This window comes from Brassica napus, chromosome A5 (assembly GCF_020379485.1).
Source record: "Brassica napus cultivar Da-Ae chromosome A5, Da-Ae, whole genome shotgun sequence".
Taxonomy (NCBI): Eukaryota; Viridiplantae; Streptophyta; class Magnoliopsida; order Brassicales; family Brassicaceae; genus Brassica; species Brassica napus.
The window spans coordinates 21944985-21961392 of NC_063438.1; the positions used below are offsets into that span (position 1 = coordinate 21944985).

Consider the following 16408-nt stretch of genomic DNA (forward strand, 5'->3'; position numbering starts at 1 on the left):
TGATAGTTTGATTGATCATTTGCCATCCTTAGTTCGATACTTGATCACCCAAGGTCTAATCCCTATGCCCATGAGTTTTCTTTTCCCTTAGTCAAGAAAGTATCATTCTGTTATTGCTTTATAGTTTAGTAGTAGTTTAAAACCCATCTAAATCATTGGTTGCACTTAGATTAATTGAGTACTTGCATTCTCAGTGCTTTGATATCCCTCAGAACTGGTTCGACAATCTTCTATACTACAACATTTGTCTTAAGAGCCTTGAAAACTCCTAACATCATATTTCCGATAGTGATGATAGAGATGCTTAATATTCCAAAACCTAGCGACACGTTTCACTAACTCATGATGAATCCTTATTTATAATAATATATTAGATGATAATCTGCAGCGTATGTACAAAATAAGTTTTTTATACTTATGTTTATTCATTTAATTGTTTTAATATTTTACAACACTTTATTAATTGTAAAATGACCAAACAAATGTTAGCCGCTTAATTATATCATTGTTGTCGAAGAGTTAATATATTACATTCCATTTTAATTATTTTTAAAATTTTATATACACAAAATAAAACTAAGTTTTGCGACTGACACAAATCATTAAAACAAGATAAGCAACACTAATTGCAAAACGACAAAAAGGGATTAGGTTTTATACTCCCAGTTTTAATTTAACTTTTCATAAGTAATTTCATTTTTTAACTCTATAAAATTGTGCTTTCGTTCCCGTTTGTGTTTCACTGATATGAGTTTTGTTTTTTTTTTAAACTTTTTCTGTAAATTCGGTAAATTACATTAGTGTCAATTTAAAAAGATTGACATTTTGTAAAAATTAGTTTCACTCAAGATACATATCTAATAATCACATTTTTGAAGAAAATCACCAGCAGACTATATTCACATGTTAGTGTTTAAATATAATATATCAAACTGTTATGCAATATAAGTGCACTCAAAATATAAATATTTGTTTAGTATATATTCACCAGTTTGATATAAAAAATCATCTAATTCTAAAAGAACAAAATAAATTACTTATTTATTAACATAAGCTTTTCAGGTATAGTTACTTAAGAGTATACCGATAAAAAAACTATATATAATATTTTATCATTCTAGTATAAACTATGTATGTAAACTAAGAAATGTTTGATTTATTAAATGATAAAACAGAAACTTGTAATAAATAGTTCAAATTTCTAATTCTTACAATTATAATAGCTCTATAGAATATTAGACAAAACAAATATTAGATGAATGATCAGATTTCTCATTTTTAGAACAAACTCAAGAGGTGATTGGAATCTTGTTATGATATTTCATTAAAAAAGTTTTAAGAATAAAAATCAAAACTAAATTATTTAATCTGAATAAAATAATATATATATATATATAGTGCTTCTAATATTAAAAATCACTTCGATTTGAAGAAGTGTATTTATGAGATTGTTAGGATCAAATAACATATTTGAAATCACATATTTAAAAAATAATTTGTATACAAAAGTATATACCTTAGAGCAAGCACATAAATCTGTACCGATACTTTTTGTTTATTTACAATCATGTTTTGGTAAATAAAGCAAAACAATCATTTTATTTACTTTATATGATACATAATTAAAATTTAGTGATATTGACACATATATATATATAGTATATCTTAAGATAAATATTTAATATTGACACTTCCTACTCACATGATTTTATCAACATTTGTATATTTGATGTAACAAAAATTTAAAATGTTAATCATACAATTTTTAATGTGAGATTTTGCAATACAAATTTTAAAATTAAAATATTAAGATCTCAATCATTTTAAATGGAAATATTAAAACTAACATATTATTATATTCTTATATAGTATATAATTTAATTTAAATGATATTAATATATATATATATATACTATAAATATTTATTAATAAGTTCATATTTATATGATTTATGATCATTTGTACATTGCTTGAACAAATTAAGTCAAACTATTGATCACAAATTTTTCAATTAGCATTTTTAGTAATTTATAGTTATTTTAAAAAATTCAAAATTTTAAAATATAAAATATAAAAAAAAAATTTATTATATGTTTGATGTGATTATGTAATTTTTAATACTATAAAATTAAAGAAAAAAGGAGAGAAAGTTCAAAAATTGTTATCAAATATTTATTATTCATAATCATTAATTATCATATATATATATATATATATATACATGTTAATCATATTAGGTAGTCCCGTAACTTTTATTTAAAGAAAGAATTGAAAATATTTATTGTACACTAATGATCAATTTATTAATTAGTTTAATAAAAAGTATAATATATATTTATATAAACCAATTTATTTTTTTAAGAATCATCCTGATGATGACACGTGCTACAAAAATATGTTGTAATGTACTATGATTAATATACATGGGCAGTACATGTACATTTCAAATGGGAAAGGGGATTGAATCCTAAAGAAGCTGGCTGCGCTGCAGTACATGTTAGAATGGAAGTAAGGTGAAATTTCAAATATAGATAACAACCCGTTCTTATTTGAACTCTATTGCTAACGAAATTTTCATGCTAAACGTTATAGTGTTCTTGTAAAATATATATATCCCATATCGATGTTTCGATCAACTGATAACGGTTTTGAAAAAGAATACAAATACATGGACGTAACGCCGGTAAGGGTGATAGAGATGTGAGATAAGAATCACATGCAAAAGTGGCCCGCCATTTCATTTTATTTTGCTTCTTTTGGACACTGCCATATGAATGCTGTCAACGCAATTTCTGTCTTTACGATTACAAATAATCATACTCTACCGCATAACTTCCTTCACCAACAAATATAATTAACATTATTTATATGCGTGAAATGGCTAGGAAATTTAGAATAATGATATTATTTTTCATGAACTTATTCCATTGTCATAATTTTTCAATAACACGACTTTTCTCCCCAAACCTCTCTGCTATATTAAAACTGTAATAACATAACAAGATTTGATAAAAGCAGACCATTTACAAAGATTTTTTTTTACAACGATGAACTGAATGTTCGACGTATGATCCGCTCAAATAAGATTTGGGTCTTTGATTTTGGAATAACAGTATAATAGTAATGTATTATCAACTATTGATTGCATAGAAGTGATGTATTACCAAATCTAAGCGTCGTGATTAGCCAAAAGGGACAGGGAAGTAAAGAAGCACCGTACACTCGTGGACCCATTAGAATCTGTTTGTCGGTAAGATTAAAACCCCATCAATGACACGACACGTGGATCTGCAGCCTTGCAGATGATGAGCACTTACTAGTTTCACATTAGATCGCGTTAACGTGGATTGAATACATGACGCTAAATATCGCGACAGATAATACTACTTTTCGGGTACACTACAAATAACAATACCTAACATGCAAATTGCATTAATCGTTATGAAAAATGTACATATGTTTTGTAATAACAAAGCAAACTGACTCGTTTTGATATATATACATATTCCTTTTGAACGCTTTCCCTTAATTTATTGTTGATTTAATGATATTATACATAATTTTTTTTAAAGGCTTTCGTATTATTATTTTTTGGTTTTATTTGTTACATTAAAAAGCATGAAGGAAAAAAGGAACTGAAAAATTACAAAGGCCCATTTAACCCCTATTACACATAATTTTCAAAATGATATTATTCATAAACAAAAGGCATTCCCTATTGGGAAAATTGTTTTTGGGAAAATTATTTTTTTAGAGCGAAAAAATGATAAGTCTCTTTAGACTAATCTTATATACTTTATGTTCCATTAGGCTAATTATTTTCAAAATGGCAATAATGCCCTTAAAATTGTAATTTTATTTTTTTCGTTTTTTTTTGTTTTTTTATAAAAAAAATCGTTTTTTTTTTCCAAATATGAAAGTGAATATTCCCAAATATTTTGTTTCCATATTTCTAAGAACTGATTTCTTATCTGTAGAATACAACTAATCTGTAGAAATCGATTTCTACAGGTTTTTAGAATTATAGTATTATGTAGATTTTGATTTCTACATGTTTTAGATTTACAGTAAATCTGTAGAAGTTGTAGCTTTATATTAATGTGTAGATTTTGATTTCTAAAGATTTTAGATCGGTAGGTTAAGCGCTGAATGTGTATTCTAAATATTTTTAGAATACTCTCATTTACGTAGATCACGTATTCTAAACATTGTAAATTCAATGAAAATAGTGGATTTTGTTTTCTACTTCGTAAAATGTCATTTCTACTTTATTTAAAACATAATCTGAAATTTATGATTTAAAAATTTTTAGAACTGAAAAAAATACCACTAAATTCATATTGGTATTTTATCAAAAGTTACTATTTTTTCAATTTTTTTGTTTGTAAAACTATTTAATAAATTTATTTTCAAAAATATTAAAGGATGTTATGGACAAAAATGACATAAAATAGATATTAGTCTAAAGGGACATAGTTATCATTTTTTTTGCTCTAAAAACACAATTTTTCCTTCCTTATTTTCCCCATGAATACTAATTAGGCCACTTCCTAATTTTCACCGAAAATTTTGCGATTTTGTAGTGATAATTGAGTTGTAACATATATATCTCTACCTCACAGCATAAACTACGCAGAAGAAATGTTCTCGATACTCATAAGGGAGGACACCAACTATTTTTTAGAGCATTTCCAAAAGATATTCTATAACTTCAAATATAAATGCTTCTACTCTTTATTCTGCAACAAAAAACTTTATAACTTCAAATTGAAGTTTTGAGAGGTAAAACTCTATATTTAAATTTTCACTACTCAAAACATCAAATTTAAATATTTTTGTTTGTATTTTGGCCTGTACAATAAATATCACATTTATAATTTTTAAATAAATAGTTTATCCTTTTGATCGTTAAAATTTTTATACCTCATAAATATTTCAAATTTTGTTTATAAACTTAAGTCTTACACATAAAATTAAACAAAACTTTAAAATAAGATTTAAAATATTTTAAAACTAGATTTAGACAACAATATTATACAAAAGAAAGTTAACAAAAAAACTTTTAAAAATTACATGAATGCATAACTATTACACAAATTTAAATATTATAACAACACTAATAGTTATGTAAATTTGATCCAAACCTCCAAAATTTCTAAAATATTGTCCAAAACTTTTTTCTTTAACTGAAGATAGTTGTTGTTGTTTTTATGTATTTTTGTATGATTATTTCTTGTCCAAATCAAATGTATTCACGAGTATTAATATTATCGATAAAAGTTAGACTTCTAGCAATATTTGATTTTTTCTTTTATTTTCTTGTTAAGATCTAATATATTTATAAGTATTAATATCACCTGATTTCTATAATTTCTAGCTTGTAATCTACAAATTAAAAATGAAGAGAGTCATTTTTACTTCGAAACTCACTAGTTGATCATATATTACGAAAATCATTTTATGGAATAATATGGTATTTTTCTTGAGTTTTAATATTAGTTAAGTTATTTATATTTAAAATTTTGTATTTTAGTATAATATTTTATTAATTAATATTGTTGTAATATTTTATATATGTGCTAGTTATTTACAAAAGTTTTATGAATTCAAATTGTGACATATATAAGTATCACATTATAAAATACAAATAATTTTAAAGTTAAGTTTGAAGTTTTTCTTTTTAAGAATAGCATCTTAAAACTTCAAATATAGAATTTTAGAAATTTCATAATAGAGTGTTTTTTTTGAGATGAAAGAAACTCTGTATACTTAAATATTAATTTTTCTTGTTTCCAAAAAGAAACTTCAAAACTTCAAATTTGGAGTTTTGAGGTGTAAAACTTCACATTCGAATATAGAGTTTTTTGGTCTCCAAAAAGGCAAAACTCCAAATTTGAAGTTTTGAAGTATTTGGAGTTTCTTGTATTTCTTACGTACCATCATATAAGTAATTATATAATTAATAGTATTTTATATGTACCATCATATACATAATCACATATATTATATTTTAAAATTTTAATGTGAAATATAAAAATTATAATTTAAGTTGGTATATGAAATTGAGCTTTTTATTGTATTTTTCTTATATGTGTTGAAAACATTTTTTGATTATGGTTATTGGAAAATATAGTAAAAATAAATTTTTGAATATATGCATATTATAAATCAAATTTTGATATAAATCAACTTTAAATTTTTATTTTGGTTTGAAATATGTATATAAAGTTTAAATTTTATTTTATGATTTTTTTAGACAAAATTGTTTTTAGGTAATTAGATTAGTTAATTTTTTGTATATTTTAAAGCTGATCAAAATAGATAGTTTTCATAATATAATAGACTTCCAATTTTTATTAATAATATAAGTCCATTATTTTTTCGTCTTAATATAATGGTATCTATGTTTCCAAACAAGATTATATTTTTTATACTGCTATTAATGTTTCCAAACAAACCTCGTTTTTGAAATTGCTATCCATATTTCCAAACAAACATTTTCTTTAAACTCCTATCCATGTTTTCTAACAAACTTAATTTGTACTTCAGTTTTAATAATATAGATTATATATTTTGATTTATAATTTTATATTTGAGTGTAAGATTTTGTTAATTAATATTGATGCAATATTTTTACATATGTGCTAGTTATTTATAAAAAATTATAGATTTATATTAATTATGATAAATATAAAGACCATAATGCAAAACACAATTAATTTTGAAGTTAGATTTGAAGTTTTACTTTTAGAAAAGAATACTTTGAAACTTTAATATAAAATTTTGCAAACTTTAAAATAGAGTCTTTTTTAAGATGTTGAAGGCACAAGAGGGCAGGAAATTTATTACGAAAAATTAGGATCATGCAAAGACAAAAACATAATGTGACATTAAATGCGTTTGGTTCAGCTTGATTTGTAAAGTAAAGAGTCTCATGCAAATCCATTAAATTCTACTTACAGGTTCCAAGATGCAGATCACATTGGATACTTATCGTGATTACTCTATTCACATACTGATTCCCTTACCTGCTGAATCTCGTATCATAAATTGGTTTAGATTTGGGAAAAAGGTAAAATAAAGTTAGCTTATGTACACGAATGAACATAATATATGTATGTATGTAAAGGACATATAATTAGGGGTGGGCATAGAGCAAATGGTATCGTAATTATATTATTTATGATTTGTTTCGTAATTTACGAATATCTGATTTTCTGATTTGATTTGTTTCATAAACATACAAATATCCGATTTTTCGGATATCCAAAATAATTTACAGATATTTTAGAATATTTACGAATATCTTGTCTACTTTATTCAATACAAATAAATCTAAAAAGTTATACAAGTTTGTTTTCAAAAAAATATATTTTACATAATATAAAACAAAAAGAAAAAAATAGTTAAACTATATGTTCCATGAATTTTAAAAATTATTTATTTTGTATAAAATAAAATTTTAGAAAATTATAGGTTTTAGAAAGATTTTTATATTCATTTTGTAATTTAATACTTTTATAAGTAATTTAGAAATAAAATTATTAAAATTAGATGTTAAAATAATAATTATATAAAATTACACATTTACAATTCTCTATTTAATTGCAGATATACTTTTGTTTGTATAAAATCATACTCTCATATCCAACCCTGAAATTTTTAGTATTCGTGATTTATTTTATTTTCGACGGATATTAATTTTTAATATTTGTTTTGCTACAAAAATTTACTGATATTCAAATTCCAAATTGAAACAACAATGAGTCAAGCCAAATTTAACGGATAAAACAATGATCCCTGGATATAATACACACAAATATAAACAGGCCATTGTAGGGTCTAAGCAATTATTATACCTTTCACATCTATGTTTGTGGGAATTGGACTTGTATTAAAGGGTGATGACAAGATATTATGGGGGACCAAAAAAATGGGAGGATTGGCTTTTAATATCGAAACTAAAACATGGGGGGAGTGAAAATGAAAGGAAAGGAGGACAATATCATGAAAGGTTTACAGGGAATAAAAACAAATACTTGTTGGAGGTTGACCAAAGTTGACGAATGGAGAAGACTCGATTACAACTTTGAAAGAGTCAAGTCGCCAAGTGGTGTGTTTGTATTTACGTCCATCTTTGCGGTTGTATCTATGTTCAACAGTTTTCACCGAATCAATTTTGTTGTATTTCTTTTCTCTATCTCTTCGATAATTTAACACTTTGAGTATCATACAGTAGTGTTTCAAGAAAAAAGTGTATCATTCAGTCTGTATACCTTGCGATATTCGGCATTTTCTAAAAGTAAAACTTCTCTGTGCTTTTATATATGTATATATCTAGTGATTCGGATCCCTCGCTGTACACAAGATTTCATCATCCCACTGTTTTAAAAAACTTCCCAGAGAAGATAACAAAAAGCTAAAAGTTTGTGGATAAATGATTAAAAACCGCGAGGGAGGTTTGTGGTTGTTTCTGTCATCGGAGTCTCCTCAGCTCCATGGCTATTATACCAACAAAGAAAATAAAATGAGAATCAAACAAACAATAGAGTTATAACTCAAAAAAAACTAACAAAAACTGGTGGATATTTGTACCTGAGATAGCTGAGAGCAGACATACGGTAGAGGCAAGTGAAGACCAGTACATGCAATCCTATTGTGTAGAAGAATGCAAATGTCCTCGCATACCTGAAAAAAGAAACCTAATAAGCAAGATATACTTCTTGTGATGTTAGTTACTAATTTTGAATAATGAAGACGGGCGGCTTACTTGTTTCCTAGAAGAAAACGCCCACTGCTTAATGTAATCCGATCTCTAATTCCCAAATCTTTGACCCGTTGCTCTCTTTCCTGTTTATACACACACCATTTACATGAGTGATGAGGCTGGAATGGTTAATACACTAACTAAGGTCTGTGTATAGATACACGAAGAATGTTTTTAACCTTTTTCGAGAATGCTGCAAATGGGTTGATATCATCCTCGTATATTTTCTTGTATTTAGATTCCACATCCGAGCTAAATCCACTTTCCAGATCTTCCACATACTGACGTTTTGAGAAACATTTCAATCAACCATGGCAATGAAACACAAGAGCATGATGGCACAGAAAAATGTGATGTAGAAAAGAAAATACCTTCTTTGATCCCCGGGAAACAACTTTATCATGGTTATAGTCTTGGACATAACGGATTTTACCATAGAGTTTGACGTTGTCTGCTTTGGTCTTCTCCAATTCGTCTGTGAGAAAGCCTATCTTCTCTTTTAATCGCCTTATTTCCTGTGCAATATTAAGAGAACACAGAGGTCAAATGAGTTTCACCAAAGACGGAGAACAGGGATTAAAGTGGATCTTCCAAGTGCACTACTGTTACCTCTTCTGTTTCCCGCAACCGTGCTCTGAACCGATCTCTTTGGCTGCAGATAACTTTCAGCATTGAGCTTTGATCTTGATCTGTTGGAACATGTTTCTGATCCATAGGAGACTATCAAAAGGAAACCAAACATAAGAGCTGCGATTAGTGCTAAGGTATATATGAAAACTTTCAAATGTTGTGGCATCAAATTTCAAACATATATTATAGTAAGCATACAAAGTAGACAGTTTAAAATCACCTATTAAAGAATTAAAGCTTTATATTACTGGTTCTAGATCTTAGTTCAGAACCATTTGGTTCTTTCTCTTTTCTTTCGGGGAATATTCCCAGAGTGCTGCATGAAAAATTACATGACTCATACACATATGTCAGAGAAAAGTACCTCAGACTGCTCAGCCACACCTGCTTCTGAGAACTCCCACTCATTAAATAGAGCACCTTTTCGCTCTTTTGAACTGTAACCCTGTGTAACAAGTAGAGAAGGTTACAAGTACAATCGAAGTTTTTCATATCTGGTTTCTTTCTTCTCAGAAAATCCTCATAATCTCAGAAAATAATAGACATATATACACAGAAAAATCATGGAAGGATCTCAGAAGGAGAAGAGAAACCTTAAAATGGTAGCTACACACTCTTACATACCTTCAAGATATCATCCTCCAACTTTTGAATCAGTTTTTGCTGTTCATTAACCTTAGCTGTTAGTTCTTCTCCCTTGGCTTCAGCCTTCTCAAGCAAAGAGGTTTTCTCAGAAAGTTGAACCTGGGATAAAAAGTGGTTTAATCGACCAATGCTATTGACTTGTACAGGTTCATATCACGGAAAGAGTAACGAAGAAACATAATCACAGTGGTGCCGGTTCATTCCGTAGAAGGTTATGTACCTTTAATTGAGTGACCTCATGCTCCATTTTTCTGTTTTTATCAAGAAGAAGCGACTCCATTCTACTCATCTCTTCACCAGTAGTAGCAGCATCCCAGTCCTCGGCCTCGATTGAATTGTAACCCACAGCCTAAGACGCAATAACAGCGTTGCACTTTACATAATAGTGTTATTAAGAGGAAAATAGATGATAGATCTGTGGCAAGAAGTTAGTTAGAAGAAAAAGACGTAAGCACCAAAAAAACACCAGAAATGTAAGTACCTGCAGAATTTTCACTTTCTTGCGCAGATCATCAACTAACTTTGCTGATGGTCTTTCTTGAAGCTCTTTCTTCATCTCTTCAATGACAGTTTCCTAGTTAATAAAAAAGAAATGACGACATGCAAAAATTAGACATGGAAAGCGATATCAAACTGATTTCCAAAACAAAAAAAAATTCTCAGCATAAACAACAAAAGATAGCACAAATTTCACCTTTTTGTTGAGCAACGAATTCAATTTCTTTATCTCGGCAACATGATCTTCTCGCTCATTAGCTAGAGTTGTCTCAATATTGTGAATTTCCATGTTAAGCTCTGATATAATCTTCTCTTTTGCAGTTAAAGAATTCTCCAGCATGTTATTTGAATCTACGTTGTCACTGCAGTGAACGAGCACAACAAAAATACAAAAAATCAAAACAAAGAACAAACTTAGATGGGACCTAATTGAACTGTGCATCGTTAAACGGGCACTTAAGTGTCAACTATCTTACCTATTCTTGTTTTCAGTATCTTCATTAGCTGTTTGCAGCTGAGACCGTAGATGTCCCTGTTACAAATCAATAACAAAATTAGGGCGCAAAATTCTCCGGTCATTCCCTAGAAGTTCAAACATAACATTTAAAGAACATGCTGTGAAAGACCTTTTCCCTCTCAAGTGTAAGGAGTCGCGTTTGAGCACGCTCCACTTCATCCATCAATAGACCAAGTTCAGATTGCTTTGTCGCTTTTTCTTCGTCTGATGTTATAGATAAAAGTAATGTGAACAGATAATAAGAAAGATTGAAAGGAAAAGAGACAAGTTTTTAGAAGACTAATCATGTAAAGGAGATTATCCCAATTATGAAAACACAAAATGATTCACCATATTAAGAGTCAGTGCACAACCTGACTGAGCACGAAGTTCAAAAAGTTGGCTCTGTGCTAACTCATGCAATTTTTGCATAGTGGAGACACTGTCTTTTGCTTGCCTTAACTGATCTTGCAAAGCTTGCTCCCTGTACAAAAGGCGAATATGAAAATGTTGGTGACGGCTCAAAAACTCTTAAACACCTGAATCATTCACGAAAAATATATATATTTACCTATCCTTTAAAAGCTCCAGCGTTTTCTGATTTTCCTCAGCCAGATTTCGTTGCTTGATCTCAACAACCTCCTTGATTTTTTCTTCCATCTGAATCCAAATAAACGATATCACAAGAGCACAAAATAGCATCTCTATATAGCTCGTCTTTATGGCTCGGTATAGGTTTGCTTGGTCTCCGGGTATAGGCATTTAAGAAAATTACGCTTTACTGACAGTCACATTTGTCTAGTTTTATCCCTATAACAATTAGAACACGAGATAAAAGGACGCTAACCTGCTGCTCAAGCTGACGGTTCCGTTCTTCTAGTCTCCTTATTGTAGCCTGTTGATTTTTCAGATGAGTCGCTTCTGTCCTATATTCCTCAAGTTCAACTTTCATTTTTCGATTCTCAGATTCCACTTCAGATAATTTACGCTCTTGCTCCTGAAATACAGTAAATAGTAAGCTCAGTTGCATATCATTCAGGCAAGATGACTCAAGGTTTCCATTATAGTAACGTCAGGGAACTGGAGAATTACAGCAATAGACGCAAGAGTAGGAAAGGGATCTGGTGCTTCATAGAGTTTCTGATAGATGTTTAGGAAAGCATTCTCCCCAAACTTGGCCCTCTTGGTAATATTATCTACTTCTTCCTGATACCCCTTGAGCAAGGAGTTAAACATACCAAGTTTGTCCTCAGGCGATGCTTTTTTGAAGTCTGGTACCAAGATAAACCACATAATATGTTAACATCTCCCATTATATTCACCAATCTATTATGTCATAAACATCATCAGTTAGATCCCCTAGGATGAAACAAAAAGTACCCCTGGTGCTCTCTGCAAGCTTTCGCCGATTCTTCTGGCTGTTTTCTTGATTCTCAGCTATCCTAAGCCCTTGCTCGTCAAGTATACTCTTCTCCTTCTCCAAATCAAATTCTGAAACAAATATTTGATGATAACAATTAAGGCAATCAACTGAAACTTCCTCAATCGGATCACATTACGCTATCATGTCTTTCGTTCTCCGGAATATTCAAATGGCAATCTCATCACATCACTAGTTTGATTCACAGCCTTACTCCTTCAACTGAATCCAAAACTAAACCTAAGCACGAATCTCTCCTACTACAACAAGCTACCACTCAGCTTCACCACGATTCGAATCAAACGAATAGATAGCTAGACGTATGAATCTGAAACAAACCTTTCCAAAAACTGGTGACGACAGGAATGGGAGAGGATGATGAAGAAGAAGAAGAAGGAGTAGTTTTATCTCTCTCCGATCCATCTTGCACGGCCTCCATTCGCCACGGATTCGGATCCCGATCACACGCTCAGGCGAACACAAGCAATACTTCAGTACGAAGAAACTTTCTGGGAAAGTGAAAATTTTCCTTCGAATCAACGATAAAATTTCCCGACTGTTGTTTTTTTTTTCCTGGAAATTTTACTAACGCCGATCGGATCTGCTGATACATTAGAGTTAGGTGGTAAAATAGTAATTATACTTAACACTTTAACAGGCTTTGAAATATTGAACCACTAAGCTAATATCAAATCTAATGGGCTGATGCTTGGGATGTACAAAGGCCCACTTTAGAGGCCTAAATTCAAATCAAAAACAATTAAGAAGGGATCACGCTTTAACGCGTAAAGCTGTAATATTTTTGAGAAAATCGTAACAACGGCTATTCTTACGGTCTTAAAAATGAATTCAATGTTTCAAAATATCAGTTATAAATGACTGTGAAAGAAGTTTCCTTAACCGTACAAATTGTGAGTAAATATTTACAGACATTTTAGCATATTTTTCATTTATTAAATTAGCATATCTTGAGTACACTTATATTTTTATAATGTTTTTTTTATTAATAAATAGTCCCTCTGTTCCTAAATAATCCATGTTTTGGAAAAGAATATTTGTTTTAAAAAGATGCATATTCTATGTTTTCTATGAAAAAATTGCAAACTTTAAGAAAATTAATTGGTTTTATTAGATTACTATTGGTTAAAAGTTGTTGAAAATTGAAAATTACAGAAAATGATAAATTTATTATAGCGATTTAATGCGTTTTATTAATATATGTGAAAACTCTAAAAAGTCTATATTTTAGGAACGGAGGGAGTATGTTATACTAATATTGTAGGATTAAATCAGTCTAAAACACGTTTTTTCCTTACATCAATCAAAAACGCGTAAATAGTTAATATTCAAAATGTAGAATGAAATTAATATTACCCAATTAAATCATTTTCAAAAATTCATAATAAATCAGTCTAAACGTTGCAAGCTGTCCTCGATGGTAGAAAATCATTTTCAAAAAAGACAAAAATCTGCATTCTAAAAAAGTGCAACGAACTAAGTTTAAGCATTTATAGCGACGAATTGACAACATTCAACCAATTATATATACTCAACATCCATTCATAATTTCTTTCACATCATCTTCAATCCTCTTTTTACCAAAAGAACTCAACACTTTAAGATGGAGAACCAATGGACTTCTGGTCTTTGTAGCTGCATGGAAGACGGCAAAATTGGTAATTAGAGTCGTTACTTAGAATTAATCAAATATTCAGTAAATATTTAATTGATTTTTTTCCTTTTGATTTAATTTGCGTTGGTTAAGTTTGCCTTACATGTTTCTGTCCGTGCGTCGCTTTTGGGCGGATCGCTAATATTGCTGACGAAGGAAATCACGGTAAGTCATACATTATATATTTATATTATTTATTGTATTTGTGTGTAAACGTATGTAAATGTATGATTGTACTCATGTGACGCGTTTATAATATGTAGGTTGTGGGGAATGTGGGATATTTTACGGGCTGATATGTTGTGTGGTCGGGCTGCCATGCTTGTTCTCATGCACTTACCGGACCAAGATCCGACGCAAATTCGGGTTACCGGAGTCTCCAGCTTCGGATTGCATCACTCACTGCTTTTGTGAAAGTTGTGCTCTTTGTCAAGAATACCGTGAACTCAAGAACCGTGGTCTTGACCCTTCTATTGGTAATTGCAATTCTTATGAACCTTTTTCCCAAGGAAGAGAGTATAAGTCATATTATTCATATAAAAAATCATCAGTCTTTTTTATTTTTCTGTTTTCTTTGTTTTTTGTTAAAGAATTTCACAGAGCATTATTTATCTGTTTTTGACAGGACAAGTTTTTTTGTTGTTGATAAACTATTAACGTTGCATTTATTATTTTGGTGTAATAGGATGGAATGAGCATATGCAACGGGCAACATCTCCTCCTATGGGTCAATACATGAAGAGTTGATTCTAAAGTTTCAAGTTTCGCGATATGCTTTTTTTTAGTGAATGAATGATTTAAATTCAATAAGTGGATTCAGAAATACAGCACCTTTAGGTGTGTTTTAAAGTATTCAATTTAAATGATTTCAGTTTTCTTAATTTTGTTTTTGGTATAATGAATAAATAGATAAATTATGATGGTGTAACCCACATATGGTTGGATAAAAATTGAGGTCTTAAACGAACTAAAAGGTGAAACAAAAACTAGTATCACTCATGCTCTCTGGCTCTCTCCAAGCTTTTCGCCGATTCTTCTGGCTGTTCTCAGATATTCTTATTATCCCTTGCTCGTCAAGCCGACTTTTTTTTCCTTCTCCAAATCAAACCGCGAAAAAGAAACATTTTCAAAACTGGTAAATCGTTTGGGAAAATGCTTTCAAGATTTCCAAAACAAAGTAAAAAACCTCAAACGCGTTTTTTTCTTTTTACAGCAAGTTAAAACGTGTTTACAAAACGTTGCAAGAGACTTTTGCTATTATGGTGACGTTTATTACTTATAGATTGTATAATAATTAAAATCTGCATATAATGTAATTAGGGCTGTTTGGTCGCTGCAGGTACGACGTCTGCGGCTGCGGCTAGCTTTTTCCATAAGTTTGTTCGTTTCATTAACGCGGGTACCTGCGTCTGCGTCTGGGGTCGAACGCAGCATCACGCGTCAGACGCAGAAAAAATCAGCAGTCGCGACTTAAATACTGCGTCTACTTAATCTATTTACGGTTTTGCCCTTAACCTAATTCACTAATTATCAAAATACCTAGATCTAATAGCCGCAGATGCAACCCCATTGATGCAACCCCATTGATGCAGCTCTCTCTCGACCTCCGATGCAAAACCAGTGCTGTCTCTCTTCTCCAACGCAGCTCGAGCTCGACCAAACCCATCTCTTCCATCTCTCTCGACCTCGAGCTATCCATCTCTCTCTCGATCTCCGACGAAACCCATCTCCAGAGCTCTCTCTCTATCTCCGACGCGAGAAACCCATCTCTTCCATCAATGTAAAACTAGTGAGTTGTCACATATCTTCCGTTATTGAAATTATTTGAACTCATTTTAACAAAAAGTGCAACATACTAGTTATGACTTACGAGATGAGTCTCTTAATGTGTGTGTGTGTTTACAACGTTCCTAATTTTATCAAAGGTGCATTGTACTAAAAATTAAGCATTTATGGTCTTGAAATGACAGTGACTCCATATATTCAACATCCATTTATAAAAAACCTTTCACACCACCTATAAGCCTTTTAACTGGAAAAGTCAATATAGTGTCAAACAGTGAGTTGTCACATATCTTCTGTAATAAATAGTTTTTTTTATATGATGAATCAATAATAAGAAATTTCTATCATTGGTATAAACCACATTTATATATCATTGTGGATGTTTGCCAACTGCCACGATATTCTAGGTAAGGTTGTGTAAGAGTGTATCAATACCCAAAGGCTGAACTTGCATATTAATCGTGTTTACCATGATCAAATATCATTGTATTAACA

The 16408-nt window shown here is 30.2% G+C and overlaps 2 protein-coding genes across 2 annotated transcripts; one reads left to right on the forward strand and one right to left on the reverse strand.

The window, feature by feature from the left end:
* Positions 1-8292: 8292 nt before the first annotated feature.
* On the reverse strand, positions 8293-13059 carry LOC111215674 (protein CASP-like). Its single transcript, XM_022719601.2, has 19 exons — positions 12796-13059; positions 12417-12527; positions 12129-12307; positions 11884-12033; positions 11608-11696; positions 11411-11520; positions 11167-11261; positions 11017-11072; positions 10737-10902; positions 10524-10616; positions 10263-10391; positions 10022-10141; positions 9762-9842; positions 9377-9487; positions 9139-9282; positions 8947-9048; positions 8771-8850; positions 8596-8688; positions 8293-8502 (listed from the first exon to the last, which is right to left on the reverse strand). The coding sequence occupies exons 1-19, from the start codon at positions 12893-12895 to the stop codon at positions 8442-8444; spliced, it is 2070 nt and encodes a 689-aa protein (XP_022575322.1). The 5' UTR covers positions 12896-13059; the 3' UTR covers positions 8293-8441.
* A 412-nt stretch (positions 13060-13471) lies between these two features.
* Positions 13472-15056, forward strand: LOC111216073 (protein PLANT CADMIUM RESISTANCE 7-like). The gene is made up of 4 exons (XM_022720357.2): positions 13472-14132; positions 14222-14293; positions 14392-14604; positions 14814-15056. The coding sequence occupies exons 1-4, from the start codon at positions 14078-14080 to the stop codon at positions 14873-14875; spliced, it is 402 nt and encodes a 133-aa protein (XP_022576078.1). The 5' UTR covers positions 13472-14077; the 3' UTR covers positions 14876-15056.
* Positions 15057-16408: the final 1352 nt, after the last annotated feature.